The 27833-nt window shown below is 36.6% G+C and overlaps 1 protein-coding gene across 3 annotated transcripts; it reads right to left on the minus strand.

The window, feature by feature from the left end:
• Nucleotides 1-1337: 1337 nt before the first annotated feature.
• LOC139119182 (gamma-butyrobetaine dioxygenase-like) lies at nt 1338-27592 on the minus strand. Of its 3 annotated transcripts, XM_070682846.1 has the most exons (16): nt 27254-27368; nt 25537-25633; nt 24668-24875; nt 18100-18191; nt 17357-17484; nt 16164-16300; nt 15938-15996; nt 14359-14434; nt 13564-13608; nt 12651-12775; nt 10186-10326; nt 10030-10090; nt 7754-7807; nt 5686-5754; nt 4134-4238; nt 1338-3422 (listed from the first exon to the last, which is right to left on the minus strand). In XM_070682846.1, exons 2-16 carry the CDS (start codon nt 25542-25544, stop codon nt 3315-3317), a joined length of 1416 nt encoding a protein of 471 aa, XP_070538947.1. In that variant the 5' UTR covers nt 25545-25633; nt 27254-27368; the 3' UTR covers nt 1338-3314. The 3 variants fall into 3 exon arrangements, with proteins under 3 accessions (XP_070538947.1, XP_070538949.1, XP_070538948.1); XM_070682848.1 differs by lacking the exons at nt 25537-25633; nt 27254-27368 and adding an exon at nt 27529-27592; XM_070682847.1 differs by lacking the exon at nt 25537-25633 and having other exon boundaries at nt 27254-27429.
• Nucleotides 27593-27833: the final 241 nt, after the last annotated feature.

Here is a 27833-nt window from a genome sequence, read left to right on the forward strand (position 1 = left end):
TTTACAAAAACTGTAGAAGATATTGCATAGTACAATATGTCATTTTAAAGAGGAATAAATTCCCTTTCTAATGATACCAAACAAGTGAGGTTATGTTAAAAAATACCGCAATTATACGGTGTCGCTCAAATTTGATCAGAATTGGTACATACCAGTATGGGTACCAAAGATCAACAATAAATGTTGTTTCTATCTGTTCAGTGCAGGAAAATTCTACGTTGTTGTTATGACAATGATTTCTGCACAGTACAACCAGAAAAACAACACGAAATATTTAAACCAGAAAAACAAGAATGACAAAAGTAATTAAGGTCTGAAACTTTAGGTACTGGAGGTCAACTTTAGCAACATGCATAGCGAAAGGCAGCTAGCCCCCTACTGCCTTAGTTTGACCATAGACGGTCTTCCTCCCCTCTACTGTCTATGGTTTGAGCAGGTCTGTTAATATGTACAGTTCAATGACAATTGACAGGAAATGACTCAAGTCAGTGGAGTAAGCTTGTTGCAAGCCTGTTTCAGAATTCGCTTTTTCTTAGCTCATTTGCACATTTTTGACACTGATGTGTTCATTTGAACAAATTCACATCTCAACCCCTACATCTACCTGAACACCAAATACTGAGACGGTAGCTTTGGCGGTATGGGAGCCTTTGTGTGTGACGGACATACATCCGCACATACCCACAAATATACAGACTTAGACTCATCATATAAGCTCTTTTTGGTATTTATATATAAAACCAAATAAGAGCTAATAAAAATAAGCTCAGCACATGACTTACAAGAAGACAGATTTGACGAAAATGCATTTGGGTCGGAAAATGGTGATTTTACGGTACCCTTCAAAACATGACCATAACAGCTATTGCATCCCTACATTTTTTCTGTTAAAATTCCATTTCGTATTCTAGGGATCCCAAGGCTTCTGAAAAATACAGGTTTGTTATCCTGTTGGGGGGGGGGGGTGCACGTAGACCCCCTCTAGCCCACGGACTAACATAATGACCAACTGGCATTGCTATAAAAAAAATCACGATGCAAATGTGTCGCCAAGATTGCAAAATATTTGTGAGCTGTGCATTTGAAAGTTCTTGTGTAAGGTTACTTTTCCTCTTGGCAGTCAATACAGGTGAAAGTTCTGGTTTGGTTGATCTCTTCATGCAACATTGCAAGAATATTTTACAATTCATGGAACGCTAGTCATGATGAATTATCAGGACACCATCCGTCGACAGGCGTGCACGCTTGGCTTTGCAATCACCTCACAATCAACACAAAAGTCGTCTGCTGAAGTTTATTTCTTCAATGACACAAATATACAGCCATCAGACTTGGAGTGAGTTGAAAGTTTCAGCTTTATTTCATATCCATTATAAGACAAGCAGCATGTCATCAAACACGCGTTACCAAAACAGGGAAAACATGTCCGTGGCTTGACAAATTCTTAGTAACGGTAAACATTGAGTGGACACAGACATAATTTGGCATTAATCATTAGAAACCTAGGGAGTCTTTTCGGTGAGTGCTAGCACCCCCCAGTAATCTAGGGAGTCTTTGGCTAGCATCCCCACCCCCACCCCCTCCACAAATCTTTACTTGTACCCAAAGTCTCCCTGGAAGACTATTGTCTCACATTGTCTTATGGATTGACTGTTTGTATCATAAGTGTCTGCAAATTGGCATCACACTTTGCAATATAAAAGTACAGTATTATGTTAAATTTGCTGATAGCATGATAGGAGCAAGATAACTCAGCTAGTTACAAAGCAGTCATCCATGCGGCAACAACAAAATGAAATTCCCAGTATTCTAGCAAAGTCTTTCCCCATTATACTTACGGATAGCATCCTGGACAAAAACCTGATAACACATGGAAAGGATATACAAATATACTCAGTCTGTAGACAAACAGACAAATTGATTCAATAAGCACTTCTTGGCAAAAGGAAGAGCAGAAAATCACATATATTATACCACAACATTTACATTGTAATATTCATGATTCTTCCATCTTCAAAAACTACTAATAGAGTTGCTGACATTATTAAAATTAGTGTTCATTAAAAATGAAAACCATAATTATTTGATAATCGTGATGCTATAACTTGCTTTGCACATATGGCTGACAGTCTCAAGCACAGTTCCAATATAAACATTAATGACAGTTCAGCCTAAAAAAATCCTGCACTTTTTCTGTTTCTTTGACTAGCCTGTACCGTTACCTATCACCACCTTGACATACCGTTGAGGGTGCTGTGAGTTTACATTACCGTTATTACGATACAGATACATCACGCAGGTTGTAACTACACCATGTATAATAATGAAGGTTTGGAGAGATTCTGTTTTAACATTGTACCTAATACTAGAAGAATCATTAACAAAAAAACTGTGGTTTATTAACCAATTTTTGGTCATGAAAGCTTGATTCTATGGCACATTGAGAGTAGATATGTAAATCACAAATATGTACCTGAGAGGCTGAGAAAAAGGAAGGAATATGATATTTAGTAAATATATCAGTTAAAATATATGTCATTTTCTATGCAACAAGATCACAACCCAGGTCCCGAAATCAAAATTGTAACTTGTTTGAGCTTCAATCAACTTTGTCCCCTTACAAATTCACAAAAAAAAATATAACACTAAGAATATACACTGTTATCTAACTCCAAGGTTTTACAAACACAATATTATTGCACAATTATTGCTGATTGCATCTCCAAAGTACATTTATTATGATAAACACGGATTGAATGTGAATCTTTCGATCCAAAGAAAAAATGTTAAACATGCTTTTGTCTGACAATGGTACTGGTATTTTGATTCTTCCTTTGGGTCACAGGTGTTCAGATGATTGCTTCACTTTTGCTCTTTGAACTCTGACCCTAATGACTGGGCCTCAATGGGGCTGTGATCATGAATACTGTCTCCTCACATCACAGGCAATACTTTTCATGTACAAGAACCATGCTTCATGAAATCAGGACATATAGTGATGTAAAAACATTACTTTGCGTTATATTGTAGCTTTGTAAATACAAGTGAAATTTGTGACTTCATCAATAGAATTCTGTTCTATTCTATTCATCGACCCCCCACCCCCCGAACATTACTGATAATGTATACAGTTATTCTGTGGAAAAATTACCCATTTGCATGATAGCAATCATGCTGTAATTTTTCATGTTATGGCAACAACTGGAATACATAATGTTGCAGTGATTCCCAATGTGCATATTTCTACGCAACAAAACTTTCAAACTTCCTTGTTGCTTCTCAACATCGAGAGTTCCGTGTGTCTGTTACTTGATTTATAAAAAACACTGATTTCCAACTCTCTTTGCTAGCCTGCCAGTGCCTCTCATTGTCATCATGACTTGTACTCTACTTTTGAATTCATCAATGTTCACATAGCAACCCTGATGTGAGAGAGAGAGAGAGAGAGAGAGAGAGAGAGAGAGAGAGAGAGAGAGAGAGAATATTATTGGCAATGAAATTGAGCATGTACCTGCAGTTACAGAATCATACAGCAGTCGGCAATTTTAGCAGCAAGCAATTTTAGCAGCCAGAAGACCATATAATTTTAGCAAGCCAGTCAACAACACTGGATGTTATAGCAAATCCATATGTTATCTGAAGATTTCACTTATTGTGAGGTATGTGTACTAGCAAAATGATACAGGCAAATAGGCCAAACCCGGAATTCGAATCGACCATGGTACAAACAAAGCCATGTGCGCAAACGCGCTTAGACGTACGTGTATTTCCATACGCGTTAGTACACATGTGGGCTTGTTTGTACCGGCATCACATGATTATTTGGGCGTACTGAGTCTGTAGAACGCATCGCGTCCTTTTTATTCCGTAGTAGAACCCACTGACCAACTAGTTGAAGATGCATGCTTAGGGAATGCTCCAAAAGCTAGGCCCATGACAGTGGCAAGTCTGCTAAACGTCACACTGAGTTGCTTCTATCAATATTGACATATAATCAAAACAAGGAATACGTGACCCCTATACACAGCACAGTAAACATCAGAGGAGCATTATACATGTAATACAAAATTGATTCATCCAAATGTTGAACATCAAAATTGGGGAAAGAAATCCCCAAAACAGGCAAAGCTCACTTGTAAATGTCTGTGACCTCCATTCAAGTTGAATTCTTGTCTAGCATGGAGGATGCGACGATTGTTGAAGACTGCACACTCTCCAGGCTGCAGTTTTTGCTGAATCTGTACATGATACGAAAATTACAGTTAACGTAGTACTCGCTTGAAGTTGAAAACCTTGAAACTCTGGCTCAAACTTTCTGTAAGGGAACTTAAAACCAATTCCTTTCAAGTTCAAGAACAAAAATCAGGAATCTCCGTGCAAAATTTGGAACTATAGAAACAAATTACATGTTACACCCAGCATTTACTTTTATGTTTGAAATTCAAAATGGCTGCCATCCCTGTGTTACACTCTATAGGATAAATATAAAATTTTTGATTTTCACAAAAATAAGCCGATGAAAACTTTTATCATTCCATAACCTTTAAAATGAGTCCGAATGAGTGGTAGACCAAAAGAATTTGTAAAGGTTTGAGAGTCCAAGTATCTCTCCCCAAGGCACATTGTTGTGCTTTTTGGAAAGATACTTGGACTCCAAAATTTCTAAAGTGCTATTGTGGTCCATGGCTTGTGGGGACTCATTTTGAAGGCCATGGGCATCAATGACGTTTTCATAATCATTTTGGGGGGAAAATTGACAATTTGATTTTCCCAATGGAGTAAACAAATTGATGGCGGCCATTTTGAATTTTAAGTGTTTGTAAATTTTAGGTAATTTGTTCTCTAGTACCAAAATTTGCATGGTGACCCCAAAATTTCATTTATGATTTTGAAAAGGAGTTGGTTTAAAGATTACTCGAGGAAAGTATGAATGCAAGTTTGAGTCTATTAATTTCAGAACTACTTAATATGATAATAAGATCATTATTGTACATAAAATTGCTTAGATATGAAATGATATACAAAAAAGTCATTTCAATATGCTGTGTCTAATATGTATAGGGAGAAGTGAAGATATATCATAATCTACAATCACACAGAAAAATTTGAGCACTCATGAACAATCTACAATAAAATATATTTATGAAGAGAACCGGCTGCCAACGATTTCTTAGTGTCACTTGTGCTATTATTTTATGCCACATAACATGAAGCTATGCTCCACACAGTGAAAGAAGGACAAGTGGACGTTTGAGTTCCATGATCACTGCTGAAAGACACACTAGATGCTGAATATTGAGACATTGTGTCAAAGACGTACACTCATATAAGCAGTCCAAGTCTGCCCTATTGTCCGGTGGCACTTGGAAATTAATAAACCATCTGTGAGCTGACGTTAGTTAATTTATTCGGCCAAAATTGGTTCATTTCATATTTTGCTGAAGAATATACTACACCAAAGACAAAGACAGGGTTCTGCCATACACAGAAAGCAGTGTAATTTTGCTCAGAATCAAATGAAACATTTCAAAAATTTTGTACGATGAGTTTTCTCCTAAGGCATGCCATGTACTTTCTTACATCAAGGAAATGGATCTGCATCAAGGGTACCAGTGGTGTGCCATACTGACATTGGCAGCAAATCACAATGACTGCCAAAATTTTCACTTTATCAAAGGGTCTCACCTTTAAATCTGATTCTTCCAGAAGCTGTGCAAATGTATGGTAGGCTTCATAATATCCCTTGACCTCGTCCTTTTGAAAAAATAAACCAAACAAACAAAATAGAGCATTACTCTGTGTGAAATTCTTACTTCTTTAAAATAAGTGGGGGGGGGGGTTTGAAATTTCAAGACACCTGGTTTGCACCATTTTACTGATTCATTGATTTTTAAGGTACACGTACCAGATCAACAAATTGCCACATTATACTGTAGTTCAGATGACCTACATGTAGCTAGAAAGTAACTTCAGTAATTTTAAAGATACATATACTTTAGCTAGGAGGTCATGTATATACTAGTTGTCCCATACTACACTGTACATGTACCTGTAAATGAAGTTCCAATAATTGTGGTCCATGAAGATTTCATGTGCATGTTACAAAAAAAACAATTTTATTTACACTTTTACTCATCTGCTACAGGTTTGTTACACTGTCAAGAGTGGCTCATACCTACTGTGATTGTATATTGTTAGAAAACGTCTTATTGTATTTATTGCAAACATGTATCATCGGCATACATACACTGGGGCTCACACTCAATATACCGGTACAAGTGTCACATAACATGGGTCAATAAGTCAGAAGGCATAATGACATGAGTGGCCATTGACAGTCAACCTGTGTGTGGCTGCATCCAAGTGTGTGTGTGGATTTCCACACAAAAATGGTCATGTGGATGTGCAGGAGTCATACTTCACACACATGGAGTAACATTTTTCAAGCGTAGAATATGGTACAACACTTTTGCCATTAATTTCTTTTCAATTTGATCCAATGTCAACCAGTGTTCTCCACATCTTTGAAAAACTTCGTCAGGGTTAATTTACATATAAATATATAATTTGCATGTTCTTTTGTCTTGAAATTATATTGTTTTGTATAGTCATTAACATATGAAAAGATCGCTCAAAAACACAGAGATGGCCGACCCCTCATCTCATTTTAGAGAACCCTGTTTCGGGATGTCATTTTAATTCCCACCATTGCCAGATTTCAACAGTGGAAATAACATACTGTTTTTGAATACTGCTTGTTCAAAGGACATCCCAATTTAAAAGCCTGGTATTTGTAACTTTTGAAAACTTTTTTCAGGGTTTTCTTGTGTGTATATGTCTCAGCTACAGTTTCTTGGTCTACTCAACACTGCATATTAAAATACCTAGTCCTTAGTTAGTCAATATGGAATGTACATATGTACATGTGTCTGACATTGTTATGTTGTTAGTGTTTATAACTGAAGTCAGGTCCAAATGGGAATTCAATTTTCAATGATAGAAATGCACGCTACACAGCGACACGCCACACTGACAAACCAAATACTGGGTATTTCAAAATAGCCGCTAGACATGTAGACTGATTAAGAAACCAGTTGATACATTACACAAAAAGAGGGGAAAAAATTGTCAAATGTTTCGGTTACAGTACCTTTACTTTCACCCTTGCAGTTTTTGCTCAGGATATCAAAAACCTGAAGCAAGTACAGTGTGTGCCAAAGTCAATTTTTGTTGCATTTATAAAATATACCTCAGTCAATTTTTTTGGAGATTTTTGCCAAAGATTTGATAAAAAACTTTAGCCAAGAAAATGTGATGTCCATTTGATTCAAAATTACCAAAAAAAATACTGAAAATTCATAAGTATTGGCAAAATGTTGCACTAAAATTTTGCCGGGAAAAATTGCAGCACTCAAAGGGTTAAGGTAAATTACACTTCAGAGACAGATATGTGGACTCACAAATTTTGTTAATTCTTTTCTCATCTATCACTTGTGCATGCTCATTTTAAAGCTCTGGGAATAACAAAAATTTTCACAGTCTTGGTGTTTCAAAAATCGAAAATTTTATTTTTCTTCCTACAGCCAACACAGGGATGATGGCCATTTGAATTTCAAATATCTGTAAACCTTGGGTTATTTGTTTCTCTGGTACCACAATTTGCATGGTGACCCAAACACTTAGTAACTTAAGGACTTCCTCTTGTCATAACACTCTAGAAGATGTCTGAGATACATGTAACTGTTGAACTCACCTCTGGTACTTGTAAAGAGCCTTCAAATGCAGGGGCCCATGTGACACACACAATCTGTAAAGTTAAAGTGATTTCAGTCATTCCACGTATAAAGCTCCAAATATGGAAAGCTCTGCTATTCTGTCAAGAGCAATGCCTAACTTTAATACCTAAACCTGTACTGAAAATCTGCACAGGGGCCAACTTATTAAAAGTTTTCGCATACAAGGAATTTACATGTCATTGCTGCCTATGATGATATTTCAAACACTTTTCTTCCTCTCCAAAATGTTTGTGGAAATGTACTATGTTAAAATAACTTAATGTACCAGTATATGATACACTGATGTAGATGTGATGGTGTTGTTGGCAAATGAATTCTTTTCCAGACTGAAATTCAGTTTTCAACACTAACAATGGAATGTATAGATGGAAAGGAGTTGTCACAGTGACAGGTTGAAACCAGCTATTTGAACAGTATTTGGGGCATAAAACAAGAAACTACAATTTAGAAACAGAACACAAATGACAGAAAGTACACACAAACATACAGCTAATAGAGCTTAATTTAGAATTGCTTATCCAAAATTTGATTGATAACTTGTGTTTATTTTTTGCACTGGTTTCTATTAACAGCTAGTCCACAGTTTACCGCGCAGACACTCATACAGCCCCTTATAAGCTTTAAAACGCACAGTACTAGAGATTTCCCATAATACATCATGATTTGTACCACCGTAGATTCCCCTGTGAAGTCTACCATGTCTCCCATGTGTAGACAAATTCCTGGACTAGTTGTAAAAAATCTGAAAACGTACTTTTAAAAACACCTTTCTTCTCAATTCCCATTTTAAAGGATTAAGAAAATTGTGCTTGATTGAGAAAAGAGAAAAGGTTTTTGTAAATTTTCCACTGATTGTGTCCTCAGCCATACAGAATAATGTGATGGAAAGTAGGGAGACTAGTTGCACCTGTTTTATGAAACAAAAGGATATTGATCTTTTCCAAATAGAAAAGACAAAAGAAATTTACATGCTAACTTTTTTCAGAGAATGACCCCTTCAGTTGGTCATAACTTGTTCCCAAAACTGTGACATTTGTAGTACCTGCAGAATGTGTCTTTTATGGATATTTAATGGTTTCTTTGAAATTTATACTACAATATTTCAACGTACTTTTAATAAATATAATAAATCAATTATCGTGAGACTTCACATTATTGCTTTTATACAGAACTGAAAAAGTTATAAGAAAACTAAACGTCGTTGGTACAAATCAAACAGCATTGTGGGTAATTTATTGTACTATGAAACGTAGCTGTAAAACTGGAAGATATCTGCTGCTCAGCGCAAGGCAGCCCTTCCCTCTCAGAGAGTGTGGCAGAGCTCTCATAATAATAATAATAATAATATTTTATTGCTTGCTTGTAAATATAGGATTTACATCACATTTGTTGCAATAAAAGTGTGATACAAAAACAAGTTCAAATTTTTCTTCAATAAAGATAGAGTATTACAGTATAATAATAGTAGCTAATAATAAATATAACTGGGTATTTCTTTGTTTATATAAAGTAAAAATATAATCTGCAAATTGTTCATTAAAAGATAACTCTTGTTTTGTTAGTAGAGAAGTAAGCCGCTGATTTTCAGTTGCATCATTTGGGAAATTGATTTTACTGAAAAAGTTCTTTCTTTGGACTTTGTATTTCTGACAGACTAATAAAAAGTGTGTTTCATCTTCAATACTGTTGGTGTTACACTGATTGCAGTATCTTTCAGTAATTGGGGTTTTTGGAACAGTGTGTCTCCCTTTTTCAATTGCTTGATCATGATTGCTAATGCGAAGTTTGGTGAGTAATTTTCTTTTCTCACCCTGTAACTGTGTTAAGTAGGGTTCTAATCTAAAATGATGTTTTATTTTGGCATACATTCTTAGTTTACTATTTTCATCATATGACCAATATTCCAATCTATGTTACCAAGTCCTTCTCACTGTCTAGTCCATTTGGCTAACTGGCATAGCCCAGAAGGGTACAGCTATGCAGCCCCAGTCTGCCTCCCCTAGGCAAACCATCAACCCTTTCACCACCATGGTTTGGCCCAAAAGTCATTGTTATCAATGCTTAATGCAGACCTGTTCAAAAGCAATTGGGGTGAACAGGTAAGAGGCACATCTACAAGCAGCATAGCAAACACAGGGTCCAAAGGATGTGTACTTTTGATAGTACGAGCAGCACGTAGATACTGCAATCTATGTCCCATTGGTGCCTGGGAAAAGTCTTCTCTTACACTCACCTCTTTGTTTGGATTAAGGATGATGTGGGGTCTCTGATATTTCATGTACACTGGCCAGTCTCTGAAACATGAATATTGAACGTGATTGAAATTCATCATCTTACAATTTCCAAATTTAAAACTCGTTTAATTTTCAGACAATAACCACACACTTACCTATCAAAATGAATCTTCTGGAAGGTGGCTGGAACACGTACCAGTGTGTCAAAGTATTTTGGATATTTTTCTCTCAGCTCTGCAGCAACTTGGAATGAGTCTAAAAAAAGACTATCGCCACCAGTGACCTCTGGGTCAAATCTGTATAAACAAAAATAAAGTAATAATTCTGACTAGGTAGAGTATCGCAAATCCTGTTCACTGCAGAAGAATACACAAAGGTTGAGAAACAAGATTGAATTTTACGAAATGCATGGTTTTAAAAAGTACCGGCACTTTTTTTCTTTGCAATGATCAAACAGTGAGACAACCAGTGAAATGAAAGCATGTGGTGCAAATAGGCTAGTTTCTCTATCAATATCCTGTGTTTGTAGTCTTTGAAAAGAATGGCAAAATATTCCAGTCTGGACTGTCAAGGCAAAGCCACTCCTCCTAACAGCATCAAAACTACGGTAACTGTAAAACAAACAACCCTTAAGGTAGAATGCGCCTTGAGGATACCTGATAGATATTCACACTCTCAAACTTTTACAATTCTTTTCTGATATACCACTTGTGGGGGTTCATTTTAAAGCTTTTGGTGTAAGAAAACATATAACTTGCTTAGCTTTTACAAAATTCAAAAATTTTATTTTTCTTCATAGATTTAACACAGGGATGGTGGCCATTTTGAATTTAAATATTGGTTAATCTTTGGTTATTTGTTCCTCTAGTACCAGCATTTGCTTGGTGACCCCAAGTCTTTCTTTCTTGATTTTGAACGAGAGAAATTGACAATTCCTTCAGGAAAGTTTGAGCAAAAGTTTAAGTCTTTAACTTTCAATGCGCATACTACCTTAACCCCTTGACTGCTTTGAACGCCGGATATATCCAGCGCCATATTGAATTACCATATACCTTTAGTGCCGGAAATATCCAGCACAGTTAAATAGGCGTATTTGCTTCATTTTTGTGCCTAAAAATCCCGTAATTTTGGCATCGGCATGCAGCGCTACTAAGATAGATGTATTCCGACCTGGCCTGAATGTGATTGAGCCCCCCCTACGTCCGAGTACGGCCAAAATCTGGAAGCAAATGCTATGACCCATGACCTCGACCCAGAAAGGTCAGGCTGATCACTGAATCTGATCACGATGAGAGTAGTTTGAAGCTGGTTGATGTCATTTACTGGCCAGATTTTTATGTTTAATTTTTTAATGAAATGAAATGTTTATTTATTGAAAACAAATGATTAATATGTAAATATGTTCTATTACCAGCTATATTCTGTGAATGAAACTGGAGGAAATATAATATTTTCTATAACCCAGTAAAATTTCATAGCAGCCATATTGTCAATATGACTGGACACATCACTGGTCATGTGATTAGTCATGTGATATGTTGTTCCCTAAAATGTATTTTAAATATTGTGAATTATTTTTTGATAAATCTTACCATTTTAGATGCATGTTTCTGCAAGGAAGACATAAAGCAGGTATTTACAAATAAAATGTGTTGATTTTCAAATACAGAATTATGTCAGATGCTGATGTTTGTGGTTCATTTATTCTGCCTTTTGTGAGAAAAATCTTAAACAGGTACATCTCTAAATAAAGTAAAGGGTAGTTATTATTACGTATATGTAAAGAAAATGCTATGAAAATAGCAACTGTTTTCAATTTTGCGTCATTTATGGATTCAAACACATCCTGATGCTGCAAATATTCTTCCCAAGCATATTCTTTGTCAACTCGGTCACATGATGAGTCATGTGACCAGTCACGTGACCTGGAAATACATAACTTATGTATGAGAAAGTGGGAAATTTTATGCTGATTCAGAAAATATATGGTTTATTGGTACTTACTTAATTTTTACTCTAAGCAGTGTTGATGCAATGACCACACCCCAGATTTTATCAATATTTACTCAAAGGGGCCTGGTATATAGTAATACATTGGCCTTGGTAGTCAAGGAGTTAAGGTAGAATGCACCTCGGAGAGATATTCCAACTCTCACTTTTACAATACTTGTGGGGATTCATTTGAGCTTGAGGTACAAAAAGTTCTTACTGTCCTAATTTTTCAAAAATCAAAAATTTTATTTTTTCCCATGGAGTTAACACAGGTATGGCAGCCATATTGAATTTCAAATATCGGTATATGTTAGGTTCATGTAATTTGTTTCTCTACAGCCAAATTCTTGATTTGGTAAAAGAGGTTGGAAGTTTCATACAGGAAGTATGCATAAAAGTTTAAGTTTCAAGGTGTATGCTACCTTAAAAAGAACAAATCTGTATAGAGAAGTGATTTTAATGATAGAAGAATTGTTGAAACATATCAAATGTCATTACCCTAGAAGAGAATATATAGCCAAACAGTTTAAAGTTACACAGGGGTGCTGCTACATTGTCAAGGGTACGAGAGGGCCACACTATGTAGCCATAATGGCCTTTTAGACTCTAAATGAAAAACAGTACACACCTCATGCAATGCAGCAACTGTAGCCCGGGAGGTGATTCATAGTAGACCAAGTCCATGTGAAACCCCAGTTTGGTGGATGAGTAGGCCACATTGATGGGCTTGGGCGTTGACTGGACATCAAAGATCTGCAGAAAGATAATGCTGGGTTTTTGTAGTGCTTCATATGTCAGTCACCACTAAACAGTTTAGAAAACAGTTCCTTGACTCCATTGGCAGTTTCTACCGGTATTCAGAACCAGTGCAAGCAAAATTAAAGTTACCTTGCTCCCTTTTGGTAAAAATCTTGCGAAACTAGTGCAGTTTTTTGAATATCATAGACCTCAGAAAAAAGTTTGTGAAAACGTAAGGAAGTCCAGAAAACAGAAACAAGATGTGTGTCTTAGTACTTGTAATGTTCACTGGCTTGGACACAGTCAGTTGTTCTCTCCCCCCTTAAAAAAGGGGCAGAAATGTTTTACCTAATATTTGTGAACTGAAATGTTGCTACAGATGTTGTAGAATGTAAATGCAGTGTTGGAGTCACATCTTGTGCAAGTTCAGATAACTCAACATTGTATATCCTTTCACTACCATTGTCCTTTGTAGATATTTCAAACCCCACCTCAGTAAACAATAGCATTGGGTCAAACCATTGCGGTGACGGGGTTACATCATCTGCTGATATATCCCACTTTACTTTACCTCAAGAAACGTTTACCACTAGTAGATTGAGAACTTATCCCACCAAATTGTCAAAGGCAATCGGTCACTAGGAGATTGCACGAAAGAAATTGAAGTGTACCGTGTGCAATCTAATCCTTCAACACTGATATGGTTTGACCCTGTCACCATCAATGCTTTGGCCCAAATCCATTGTTATCAATGGCAAGTGTGATCCTACATTCACGGAAATGGGGGTGAACAGGATAATTACCTCTCCATACATTGTTCTTTGTATCGGTGCTATGAGTTGGGCCACCTGGAAACAAAATAAACAGTTATCAATCTTTCCAATAAAGATAAATGGAGGGTAAATGACCTGTCACAGTTTAAGGTAGTACGCACCTCAAAATTCAGAGGTTTTTTAAACTTTTTCTCAAACTTGCCATACACTAAGTTAACTTTAAACCATTCCGTTTTGAAATCAAGAATAAAGATCAGGGGTCAAAATGCAAAATTTTGCACAAGAGTGGCAAATTACCCAATATTCACAGGCACTTAAATTTTCAGTAAAATAATCCGGTGAAAACTTTATCTTTACTCTATGAGTTTCAAAATTAATCCCTATCAGTGGTAGTCCATCAAAGCATTTTAAAAGTTTGAGAGTCCAATATCTGTCCTCGAGGTACACTCAACCTTTAAGGTCTTTTTGTTGTGACTTTTTTGTATTATCTATCATTTTTTTGTTCTGTTTGTACAATATATAAAATACAGTCTCTTATTCTACGCCCAGACTCATGTTGAAATGAAAGGCATCTAGGCAATCAGCTTGTTCACATACAGTAGCAATGGTGGTTTTGGGTTGAGCTGGTACTTTGGAGTGAAGTGGCGTGGAACGAGGTAGTACTTGGAGCAAGGCGATTTTGGTACAAATGGTTTGCAGATTTCGGTGCCACGTGTCTGTACCCCCGTTACTGAGCATTTACACTGTATTTTGACAAAGCCATCCGGTGATCAGTAATCAAAGCAAATGGTGCTGATTACAAAAAAGTATGAGATATGTACCAACCTTGCCGACTTGGTTATCTTCAGCAGGTACATCTGTGACCAAAGTTACACCATAGTCGTTGATGTCACATAGCCATCTGTCCGAAAGATTGGGAAGAGGGGTACAGATGGAAATTTGGAGTGGAAAGCAGTTAGACAGGCAGAGGGTAGAGAACGTCAAAGGTAGCCAAAAAATGACAGAGAGAGGGGATTAAATGAATGTTCAGTGATTTGCTGGAAAGATTAATTGTTCCTGTGATTTTGAAAATCATTCATATACCAATTTCACCATGTGTGATAGTTTTGGCGTTTCATTATGATTTTAATAATTTGACAAATGCATATTTGAAGAATTGAAACACATTGTAAACTTTTGTACCATTCTAGTGATGGGCAGCTGAAAATGAAACACGGCATTGAGTAATGATCTGCTGGAGAAAAATAACGGTAAAGCTAGTGGTACCACTAGCTAGTTTAGTGATTCTCTGGACCACTAAATCTGTTCACCTTTGCTGGTAAGTTAATACAAGGTACCAGTATGTCAATGAAGGTAGAACGCGCCTTAGAGACAGATATTCAGTCTCTCAAACTTTTACAATTCTTTTTATATCTACCACTTGTGGGAGTTTATTTTAAAGCTCTCAGTGTAAGAAAAATTTTAATCGTCTTAGCTTTTTGAAACTTGAAAATTTTATTTTTCTCCACAGAGTTAACACAGTGATGGTGGCCATCAATATCGCTAAATCTAGGGTAATTAGTTTTTCTAGTACCAAAATTTGCACAGTGACCCCCCTGATTTTTATTCTTGATTTTGAAAGAGAATGGTTGAAAGATTCCTTGAGGTAAGTTCGCGTAAAAGTTTAAGTCTTTCACTTTTGAGCGCATACTACTTTAAGACAGTATGTGCCTTAAAAATGGGAAATCTAAGCGTTTAAATTTGCTCTGACTTTCCTCAATGAATCTTTTAACCGTTCTCTTTCAAAATCAAGAATAGGAATCAGGGGTAACTGCGTACAAATTTTACCACTAGAGAGACAAATAACCAAACATTTACCAATATTTGCAATTAAAAATGGCCGCCACCCTTGTGATAACTTTAAGGAGAAAAATAAAATTTTCAATTTTCTAGAAAACTAAGGTGGTGAAAACTTTTCTTACTACAAGAGCTTCAAAATGAACTCTAACAAGTGGTACATGTAGATTAGAATAGAATTGTATAAAAATTTGAGAGTAGAAATATCTAAGGTACATTTGACCTAAATCATTGGCAAAATGGATGCATTTGATTCAATGCACAGGTACATGACCTTCATATTTTTCGTTAGTGTGTGTAGCATTCAAGACTCATTAAAAGTTTTGCTTTACTGTCTGAGAAAATGCAAATTTTTGTTTGAAAATAAGTTACAGTGGCAATTCAGTAGAAAGTCCAGTCAATACATATCACTGGTAAAGAGTGTCACATCATATTAGTAGTAATACTAGGATGTAGGATCATGTGACATCACAAAATGGCCGCCTCAATGCTTCCATTGTGTAACCAGTGATAAAGTTAACGAAAATCAAATAGTAACAGTATATGAAAGACTACTTCAATTTTTTACCTGAATAATGAATCGTCATCTGAAGAAATGTCCTTGTATGATATTCGGGGTATTTCTCCCTGTGTATAAGATAAATCATGGGTGAAAAAGTTGTAGATTCAAGAAAAAACATTTGTTTGCAGAAACCTTGAAAAATTTGCAGAAACCTTGAAAAATAATGTCTTTTGCAAGACTATTACCATATTCTTGCTCTTTTGAACTTTCACCACAAAAATGAAAGACACACCTTGAGCTTTTTGGTGGCCCTCTCCTGTGCTTGTCTTCTTCTGTTATTCTCTGAATAGCAGTTCAATTTCAACCAATCAAGAGGAATTTTACCTCTGTGACCTTCAACCCCACTCCAGATGACATATAGGCAACCATCTTGAATGTAACCACACAAGTTTAGGAAGTAGTAGGAAGACAAGAAATATAAACACTATTGCATTTGTATTAATATTTCTTCTACACGCTCTTCCTAGCAATGGTTGTATTGGCACCATATCACCTTGCCACGTACACATGTAGTCATGACATTCTTTATCTTACACCAAATTTTTAGTGAGGTCTTATTTGCTATTGTAATTGGATGGTTGCACACTGAATCATAGCCGGTTTCATTCGAATGGCTGTAATAACCTTGGTAAGAACTGCAATTAAATTGATGAGTCTCGGGACTTTTTTTATGATACTATTTAGGAAAAGTAATATAATGTAAGAACAAGTCATCGCTGATGACACAGTCCCCGTTGGATTATGGCGTTTGAATTTCGGTGATTGAATTACATGCTCAGTAGCTTCATTTCAGGGGAATGGGGTTAATTTGTTAAATGTTCGGAAATCACATGATGGGGGGTCATGTTTGTGTATCTGGGACAGTAAAGTTATGGCTGTTGGTGTTTTCCATGGCAAGATCGATAGTTATGTTTATTTAATCAATGTTGGATCGCATCGCACCGTCAATTGACATGCATTGCACACTACAATACAATGTCTGTGTGCCAAGTTTGAACAAAATCGGTTCAGGGATAGTTGAGTTATGGTTTAAAAACATGAATAAATTGCAACAGAATGACCGCCCGATGGCCATATTTGATCGTTTTGCAAAATAAATTAACGTGAATAAGAATGCCACAGTACTTTATCCTTGCACACAGTTTGAAAAAATTGGCTCAGGGGTGACAGAGAAACAACTGCTGACAGACGGATAGACGGGACCCAATCTATAAGTCCCTGCTGGACTGTGTCCGTGGGGACTTAAATTAAGTCAAAATTACCGACAGAGGAAAACGTACCCAAGGACTGAATCACGTTCATTCGCATGAGATTGAAGAGTGAAATTGAAACGAACATTGAAGTGAAAAAAATATTTTGATGACTCAACAACTGACAAGCTTCGTTCCCCTTTGAATCCAGTTTTGTTGCTGTCACTATGCTCACCTGCTATTTTCACTTCAGACAGAGTTGGATTCTGATCTATCTGTGTGTTTTCAAACAACTTCTGTCCACTGTGCTCCTGCTTGCAGATCGAACAGTGGCAATTGTGCCTCAACCAAATACTGTTGAACCTGAAAGAAACAGAAAAGAGAAGAAAAATTGTTGCTGGGGTGCTATACATGCCCTTACTGAGAGTTGGAACATTTAGCACTTATATGTACATGTATTGTTGAGTATCATACAGTATGTATAAAGTATGATTACTTTATGCCACACTATGTACACTGCCTTTAGGCCTACACTTTTTGTCAATTTGTCTATGAGAAGCTTATAATTCTACAGATTAGGTCCTTGAAAAACACTGAAACAGAGTTCAACAAAACAAGTTAAGGTAGTATGTGCCTTTAAAGTTAAAGTCTTAAACTTTTGCTCAAACCTTCTAAAATGAAACTTTCAACTATTTTCTTACCAAATCTAGAACAAAAACGTGGGGTGACCATGCAAAGTTTGGTACAAGAGAAACAAATTACTTAACATTTACCAATATGGCCACCATCCCATAGACTAAAATGCATCACTGTATTTAAGTTACACTCTCTCACAAGCTCTTGTTTGTTTGCGTGTCCCGAACAGTCTGGCAATCAGCTCAAAATGAACGCAGCTGAAGGCCACAAAGTGCGTGCAGCCAACTAAGGGCTAAGAGAGTCTGAGAACTTGCAATTTAACGACAGCTCCTCTATCTTTACCTGCTCAATTGGCCATCAGGCCACAACACCTGTAAAACATCACCCTCACTGGTAACATTCAGCTCAATGTCAGCGTTGGCTTTTGCTTCAGTCTGTGAATAAATGACAATAAAAAAAATATTCAATACAAATCACTTGACTCCAGCTATATCTTTGTTACAACAGGGGACAGAGAATAGGAGTTAACAAATGATGTGCTGGGATGTTTTTATCGGGGAGAGGAGAAGCAGTGAGGATTTGTGGGAGGGGTGGCGAGCGAGAAAAGTAGATAGTAGTCGAATTTTAGGGTGAGGCAATTAAAAGCTTAGAAATGCCCACCAAAAATTCAGTTTGGTTCAAACTGCATCAGAATAGGATCTTCATGTTAAAATACTCTGATTACATTTTTCTGAAAACTAGCTGGCTGTAGCTGCCCTGGGTTACCTGACCGACTTGTTTGCATCCACATAATGTACATGCCTCATCATGACTGTGGTGACATTTTGCTGTGGTCAGACAGGTGTGGTTCTTGTATAGTATGTTTGAACCGTACCTACCGACATGACAATGCAAAAAATTTTACCAATCAACTGTTACACACATCATTGGTGTAATTTTCTGAGTGACAGCATGGCTTCCCTAGTCGTATTGTAAAACGCTTCAAACAGTCACCAAACACAACTCTTTAAGGTTAGAATGCGCCTCGGGGACAGATATTCGGACTGTCAAACTTTACAATTCTTTTTTGATATACCACTTGTGGGGGTTCATTTTGGTGTAAGAAAAATTTTCACAAGCTTACTTTTTCAAAATCGAAAATTTTATTTTTCTCAATCGAGTTAACACAAGGATGGCGGCCATTTTGAATTTTAAATATTGGTAAATCTTGGGTTATTTGTTTTCTCTAGTACCAAAATTTGCATGGTGACCCCGATTTTTATTCTTGATTTTGAAAGAGAATGGTTGAAACATTCCTTAAAGAAGTTTGAGCAAAAAATTAAGTCTTTCACTTTCAAGGCGTATACTACCTTAAGGTCATTTCTCAATCAAAATCTCCTTTCTTTACAAATTCATGATATTCTCTTCAGAGTTTCAAACACTTTAATAATGCGGAGTACATAAATTGATATGTTTGTTATTTCAATTTTGCTATTCTTGACAATTTTTATGGAGAGGTCGACTGCATGCAATTGTTGTCACAGAAGCCAAACACCTTCCACACACTGAACTGCCACGAGATAGTGCGTCTGTAAAATCTTGGCCTGCAAACTAACTGTGGTTAGAGATGTGAATGTGCTTCACCTTTACCCGATATATATTTTACATTCTGTTGACAATTAAGCTGCCTATGTTCCTCTTAAAACAGAAGAATACTACAGTTCATATGTCATAAAAATTACCTGATAATTTTTACACTTCACTAAAGGTTAAAAAACAGCAATTGTTTACATGTAAATTTCATATTACATTAAATGGTAGATATAAAAGGTACAGTACCAATATTTGAAATCTTATTAAGCAGTACATGTAGGTATCAACTTTTAATAACGGTATATATTCACATAACCAAGATTTAACTGGTCCATATGAACAGATTCCTTTGGTTCTATGATCATAAACCCGTACCTTAGACTGAGATATCAAAAAATGATAAAATTTTTATGGAAGAGCAAACAAGACCTATCTAAGTTTAGGACCTACATGTATATTTATTATCTATCCACTGAACGACATTGGAGCAACTTGGGCAGAAAGGAGCTCTTTGTCTTGTGTGTGATAGACTACAGATACTGTCAGTAGAGGTATATTGTGTATGTATTGTAGGTGCAGAGACTACGAAATACGTTGTTCAAGTACAATCCATAAACAAAATTGCAGTTGTTGTTGGCATATCAAAGGTAGAATGAACCACGGGGACAGTTTTTCTGACTAACACTCAAATTTTCACAATCACTTTTCGTGTCTGCTTGAGTATACTCATTTTGAAGCTTGTGGAGTAAGGTGTTACTTTTCACCGTCTTGTTTTTTTTTTTGCGGAAATAAAATATTTTCACCCCACAGAATTAACAAAGGGTCAAGCAGCTTGTTTCAGTCTCAAATACAATTAAACTGTTTATATAGTGACCCCTGATGTTTTATTCAAATGATTATGAATGGTTTAAAGTTTCTCTACAGAGAGTAAAATATTAAAACTTTCTGTTTCTTAAACACATTTGACTGCGAATGACTGGAAATGCATTTTCTCCAGCAAAATTTTTCAAAACTGATAAATCTCACAGAAATGATAAACCCTCACAAATTACAATCATGTCTGTTATCTTTCAATGTCCTTGTTAATAGACATCGACAGTATGGGTATGGGTGAGTGAGTTATTAGAGCAACATGTGCTGAATATTTCAATATTTGCAGAAAAAAGTTGACTACTACAATTAACTCTGAGTAAAGCTAGAATGCACCTGAAAGTGAAAGGCTCAAACTTTTGCTCAAACTTTCTTAAATAAAACTTTCAACCATTCTCTTACGAAATCAACCATAAAAATCAAGGGTCACAATGCAACCATTTCACTCGTGAAACAAATTACCAAACATTTTGCGATATTTGAAATTCAAAATGGCTGCCATCCCTGTATTAATTCTATGTAGTAAAGAATTAAAGTTTGGATTTTCGAAAAACTAAGGCAGTGAACATTTTTCTTTCTCCGAGAGCTTTAAATGAGTCCCCAGAAGTGGTAGATCAGAAAAGAATTAAAGAAATTTGAGAGTCCAAATATCTGCCCCCCAAGACGCGTTCCCTTTCATCACCATGGTTTTACCCAAACCCATTGTTATCAATGGTGATCTTGGACCTGTCTACAGGGAATAGGAGGTGAACAGGTTAAGGTATCCATGTATATGCACAATTCTTCTTCTACAAAGCAATTATTCATGTACAGTGTGCACAACTATTGATAGATTGAAGTAATATCTTGTTGTTACATAATAAATGATAATTTTCAAAGTGTTCAAGACTCTACATACCGGTAGACAGCACACAACTTGACTGGTCTGTATCTCATTTATACGGTGACATACATAAAACTTTAATGAGGCATGCATTTGAATGCACAGAAATGTTTGATCTATGACATGTCCATTCTTGATGATTGGTCGTTTTGTTTTTGTGCAAGATTTCTGACAATAAGCATTTCATAACCAAAGTACAGTGACAGACTGTAGCCATTGTCAACACAGCTACCTACATAATAACATATAATCACATATAAGAAATAGGTTGACCTTTGACTTGGTTAAATGGCTCTGGTATGCACCTTTTATGGTACACCAATTAAACAGCTTAGATTCAGGCGGAAGAGACAAAGTCCAAATGGCAAAACATGACACTCAGTCCGCCACAAGTGATGTATTTCTATTAATATCAATCCAATACATTTTTACTTATACCGGTATCTGTCCTATACAAAGTTCCTAGTGGTACAGTGATTGATATCTATACCGGTGTGTTTATTGCTTGACAGGTATTGTCACAACTGGTGTACTTAATTCTCCTAGTATCTCTTAAACAGTGTCTGTCCATGTCTGCAGGTGGGCACACAGTCCATGTAGCCGACAATTAGATGCAAATGATATGCAGTTAAGGTCTCCTCAACTAACTTTCAGCTGGTTGTTCACTTTCTACTATTTTCATAGTATTTTATACAAAGACACAGACTTATTCTACCTGCAACTTAAAACTGATAGTGATTTTGTAGCTCATTCTTTACCATTTTTCATAGTTTTCGGTAGCCGGTAACAGACACTTCGTGTTCGTGTTGATCTGCCTGCAGGTGACTACAGTATCTATCATATGTAGCACAAGGGAAACGGAAAGCCCTCCCCCCCCCCAAAAAAAAACAACAACAACAACAACAACAACAACAACATGCAGGTCCTGAACTTTGTGGCTTGTAGATGCTTGGATCAGTATAAAGGGGAAGATCGTTTGTGGCATATATTATCCTTTCTCTTGCATAAGAGGCTGGACATAGCCTTCTTAAGTTACAGATCTTCTAGTCTAGGATTTGTATGCAATGGGTATTATGGTTGCAGATTCCTATAGGTAAGGGGGATCCAGTGGTTTTATATAGTCTCCCCTGTTTTTCCATTCCATTGAAACCATCAGCGTCAACATTATATTTGAGCACTGAGACTGAGAAATATACAGCAACTAAATATTCTAGGAGACCCTGTGGGACCACAAACTGCACTGCCAGCAGTTGCATCACAACATGGTTTTCATATCTACTATGAATTGATTTAAAATTGGTAGAATATTTTGCATTCTTTCAATGTTCTGCCTATTTATTAAGTTTTTGTTTTGTGCAGGAGAATTTCTGGAAATTTGCATTTTAAGCCAGTTTTAGTGCAAATTAGCTCAAAATTGTTGTGGCAAAGCTCTATTCTACCGGTATGGAAATTTCTATTCATAAATCTATCCTTGGGAATGTCTCTGACAGTAAACAGGGCACACAGTCCATGTAGCCGACAATGAGATGCAAATGATATGCAGTCAAGGTCTCCTCAACTGACTTTCAGCTGGTTGTTCACTTTCTACTATTTTTATAGTATTTTATACAAAGGCACAGACTTATTCTACCTGCAACTTAAAACTGATAGTAATTTTGTAGCTCATTCTTTACTATTTTTCATAGTTTTCGGTAGCCGGCAACAGACACTTCGTGTTCGTGTCGGCTACATGGACGATCTGCCGTAAACAGACAGATATGGGGACAACCATTTGTTTTCTCAGGGATTATGGGGAGGAAATGGGTAATAATGGCAGAATTTTTTGACACTGTAACAAAAATGTTTTTCTATTGTCAGCCTTTTTTTCATCTCAAGCCATCATAAGATCACATTACTTTTTCTCCTTCACCTGCCAGCAATTTTTTTTTTTCAAAAAAGTCTCCACCCCCTGCAAGAAATCAAATGGTTCTCCCAAATCAAAGCCCCCTCAATTTACGCATGAATAAAGTGTTAAATAACCATTAGAGACTACAATATGGCAGAGTTTGGATATGGCTGTTGATAACAACATCAACAGAAATGGGGAGTAAGCGTTAAGTGGGTTTTATTCACACAAGTGATATCCGATATTTCACAAAATGTGAAAAGAAATTCGCGAGAGAAGTTTTCCATTCAATACGTGAACAACTACTAATAGGAGTTCATGTTTACTGCTGATTTCAATATAGCATATTAGACTTCAATGATCTTAATAAATAACCCCAAGGCCAAAGTGATCAATTTCTTTGATGTTTTTTGCCCCACATGTCTACGTTTTTGGAGATTTTCATGAAAAAAAATTGGGTATTGAAATTTGACTTTATTGTTTTCTGCCTGTAAATCTTCATTTACACAATTTTTTTTTAACGTACTTAAAGTGCCTGCATGACAGCAGAATGTCACATTGCAGTATGAATTCTCAAAGTGGAAAAAAGTTTTTTGCTTCGATTCTTGAAAGGGAACTCATATTAAATGGAAACATTCTAGTAAATATATAACTTGAGTATGTAAAATTTTCTGTGTTTTTAAACCACTTAACCCCACCTCCCTTACAAAATTTTGACTTGACTCTAAACGAAGAATTGAATTACCATGGCCTGATATTCAAAGTGAGGATGGCACGGAACATACATCAGGCAAAATTACAGTTTTGAGGACTGCACAATAATCATGAACTTTGGTTAAAAGGCACGAATCATCAGTGAGAAATTAGGCATGCCCCAGTGTTTCTGTTACCCTACAGTCAGACTCAGAGACATTGTATGAAAAATGGAAGTTCAGCAACAGACTGTTAGATCTTGGATACAGTGGTGCTTTGAACCTGACATGCAATTTTATTTCTGTATTCCACAATTTTTATATTAATTTTCTTTGATTATTTGCAGAATGCATGCTCAGTGTAATGCGGAGGAAGTCTGTGACGCACGAATGCTACTTTATCCCAAATTTGCACACTTTTTATTGGCCGACCTTCATAATCATGTGGCATTTTATTTCCAAAAATCAGCATAGCTAGAACTATTGTCTTTGCAGTTTTTTGCTCCACAGTTTCCATATTTGAACTAATGATCTCACAATGACTGAGTGAAAATACCTTTTAAGCTGTTACCCTGATCTTTGATGGCCTTGGCTACACTAATCTATGGGGATTTTTTTGACAAATATTTCACTGCGGTTGAAACAAAGTTTACAAAATTGAGAAAAGCTTCAACAATGTGCTTGAAATTAATGTGATGCATCAAAATTTTAATTTCTTCTGTAAGCATTTGTGAAAAAAATCTTCCCATTTCTTTGAATGATTACCAAGTTTTGTTTTTACGGAGGCCATAAAATGTCCTACTTTCTCTACTGGCCAAATAAAACTTCAAAATAAGTAAAGTTGAGAATTTATTTTCACACCTACCTATAAAATATGTAAAATATTTGCAGATTCTGGTGAAGAGGGATATCCTACCAAAATCTGCTTTGCTGATACAACATTTTTGAGTTTATAATCTACTGGGATTTACCCCTGAAATGGTTCAAACAGTTTACCAGTGGACTCACCAATTTTTGAAATGTCCGCACACCTGTGGACATGCGCTTCCCAAACTGCTGGATGCCAATAAACTGCCCATATACCACATTTCTTAACAGTTTCTGGACACCACACTGACTGATGCTAACAGCTCCCAGGCTTCTTGACGATGTCTGAGTCAGCATTGAAATTCGAGGGCACCATCTTGTGAGATTTCTGACAGCCATGACAGGACAGCTTGGAGAAGGGAAAAAAAACAACATTTCTGAGAAGTTACAAAAAATTTATTGAAAATGCTGCATGTATATGTGACTGTCAGGAAGTAAAACACTTGTCATTTTACAGAATACGGGGCATGTGCACCTTGAATGAAAATTCCATACAGTGTGGGCCTCATTATAATCCCTGGGCCAGAAGGTGCACCCTGACATAAACCTACGACATTTTGTGGGTTTCTTACCAATCCTTTGAAAAAGAAAATGTGGTATGTCAATTGCAAAACGTTACTTTTTTAAGTTTCACTAACTTTGACAAAATCAAATGACAAAAATCTTTCAAGAATTATATGAATTTCAAGAATTTCATTATAATTTTTTGATGAAGGTTTTTCTGAGGAAGGTTTGAGCAAAAGTTTAAGTCTTTCACTTTTAAGGTGCATACTACCAGAAAAACATGAACATGACTGTCTACACAAGCTGAAAATACAGATATGCGCAATTCTACTTGTATGAATGTGTCCGTGCATGCTAAAAATTCAACCAATGACCTCCAGCATTGGCACAGGTGGTTGTACAATGTAGGTCTGGTAAACATAAGCTCCAATGAGATCTGCGTCCTGTGACTACATAAAATATATTAGTATTTAGACATATTGTGTTTCCTACTGGGAAAGACGTACCGGTACATTCCTTGTAGCCATGGCCCTCATCACTTCATGCATCCCAAAATAACGTCAATGTTTTTTCTGTCTCTGTCTGTTCTAGATATGATGCTTTCTGTGACAAAGACTTGCAATTTAGATAGTGCACAATCAGATCTAAATGAAAAAACCTACTTTTCAGAAAATTTTAACCAGATTTTCTGAAAATACTCCAATGGGAATGGTGAAACTGATAGTTTAATTGTTACCATCAATGTTTCAATTAACACGGCCCGTTAAAAATCATTTGTCAAAAAATCTGAGCACACGTACACTGAAGACAGATGGACAAAGACAAAATTAAAGCTTGGTGCGCTTTGCTAAAATTTGTAACGATAAATATGCAATCACGATCAGTGGTGTTCCAGGGATTCATCATAGCTATGTAATCTTTTTTGACCTTTGTACTCGCTCTGTGTCTGTAGTTCTGTGGTCTTGATTGTCACAGAAGAATATGGGCGATATTTGTTCATGTTTTACACATGCAAGGCAAGGTATTGACAATGTTGTGTCACTATAAAGCCATCACTATTAACCTCCATACAGTCAAAATTTCACCATACAATTTGAAAACCATCACTTCAACATTATAACCACATAATACTTTCCAACTTTATCAGCGAAAACCCTGAGTAACGATGAATTTCACAGACACTGATCGGAACAATGTGCCAAATGGTGCTGGTTTCTGTTCAGTCAATGAGTAATTGAAGCTCCATAAAAAAGTTTCATGAAGCCACTTAAAGAAAATTCTTTGTTTGCTGTCCTTTTGATTTTTGAAAACCTACCAGCCAGCCAGGGGAACAAAACAAACACAGGCAAAAAACGCAAGTGTATTAATACAAGCTTAATTTTAATTTGGTTTCTTTTAGAAAAATAATATTTTTATTTGTAATAGTGTTAACATTGTGTTTGTTTTCTTAATTTTCTCTGGAAACCTATCAGCACATGGACGGCAAACAAACAATTTTGTTTAAAGTGCCTGACTGAAGTAAATCAAGTTTCATGTATCTGATCTCATAAACCTCAAGTTTCACCCATCACACAGCTATGGTTGCAGTGGTGCATGAAACTTGTGGCGCGACCTCTCAGTTACTGCTCTGCACTTTACTTGGCATCTTAAAATTACGAAAACAGGTTACCCCAAAAAGATGCTACCAAACTGTCACAAAAAAAATACGTCCAAGAATTGTATGATATAAAATGAATATCACAAAAGACTAATTTTTTTAATTACAAATATATTCAACTTGCCATCATTTGGTACAAAGGCGGAAAATGTTGGTTTTGGACATACATCTTTGCAGGTCTATCAATGGTTTCGAGAAAACACAGACCTAAATGATGAATTACACATGACGGCTTGAGTCACGACTGATTTCATTCATTCATCGGTCGAACGTGGGTCACCTTATGGCAGCGGAAAGCTTCCACAAATCTGTGGCAATGGAAAATTTGTGCATTGTTACACTGTCAATTTGCTGCGGATCCGTAGCCCTACCACTCCCTTTGCTGGTTATGTTGGGGGAGTGCAAAGGGAGTGGTAGGGCTACGGATCCGCAGCAAACTTTCAATGGGTAGAACCTGCAAAATGCAATACGTCCGAAGTTTACTTCATTGTGAAATATTCAGTGGCGAATACGGTCTCCAACAACTCCAACTTCATGGGGTATTTATCAGAATACGGTTACTCTACCTATAGTATGGAGGTGTTTTACTCCTAGTCCCAGCCCACTCCGAACTGCTGCACCTCTGGCTGTAATATCGCAGCGGTACTTGTGGCGTGTATCGAACGCGCTCGGGTCATTGAGGTGTGGCCATGACCCCAATGACCCGAGCGCGTTCGATATACGCCACAAGTACCGCTGCGCTGCGATATCACAGCTTTACTCAGCTACTGCACCTCTACGTGGCATAGCTGGCATATCCAACATGTTTGATATTTTTTTCCTCGCGAGGAAAATTACTCACCGTGTGCGCCCGACTGAGTAATTTTACTCACGACTTTCTACCTACACGCATGCGTGGAATCACATGACAGTACAAAATGGCTGCCCCCATGGAAAACGATAGTTGGCATAAGACCACTAATTTACTTCCTGGTTCTGGTTAAAAATAGTGCCAATCTGTGCAAATCAAGAGCTTTGATAAAGATTTTAAAGGTTAGACCATGAGCTTATAGTGTTTTAGTGAGAGCAGCATGAGCTCCATTCAAAAATCACATCAGCTTTGCAGACAGTGGTATGATTGAGCTGAAATCTGTTGAGTAATGAGAC

The sequence above is a fragment of the Ptychodera flava genome, chromosome 19 (assembly GCF_041260155.1).
Source record: "Ptychodera flava strain L36383 chromosome 19, AS_Pfla_20210202, whole genome shotgun sequence".
NCBI lineage: Eukaryota > Metazoa > Hemichordata > Enteropneusta > Ptychoderidae > Ptychodera > Ptychodera flava.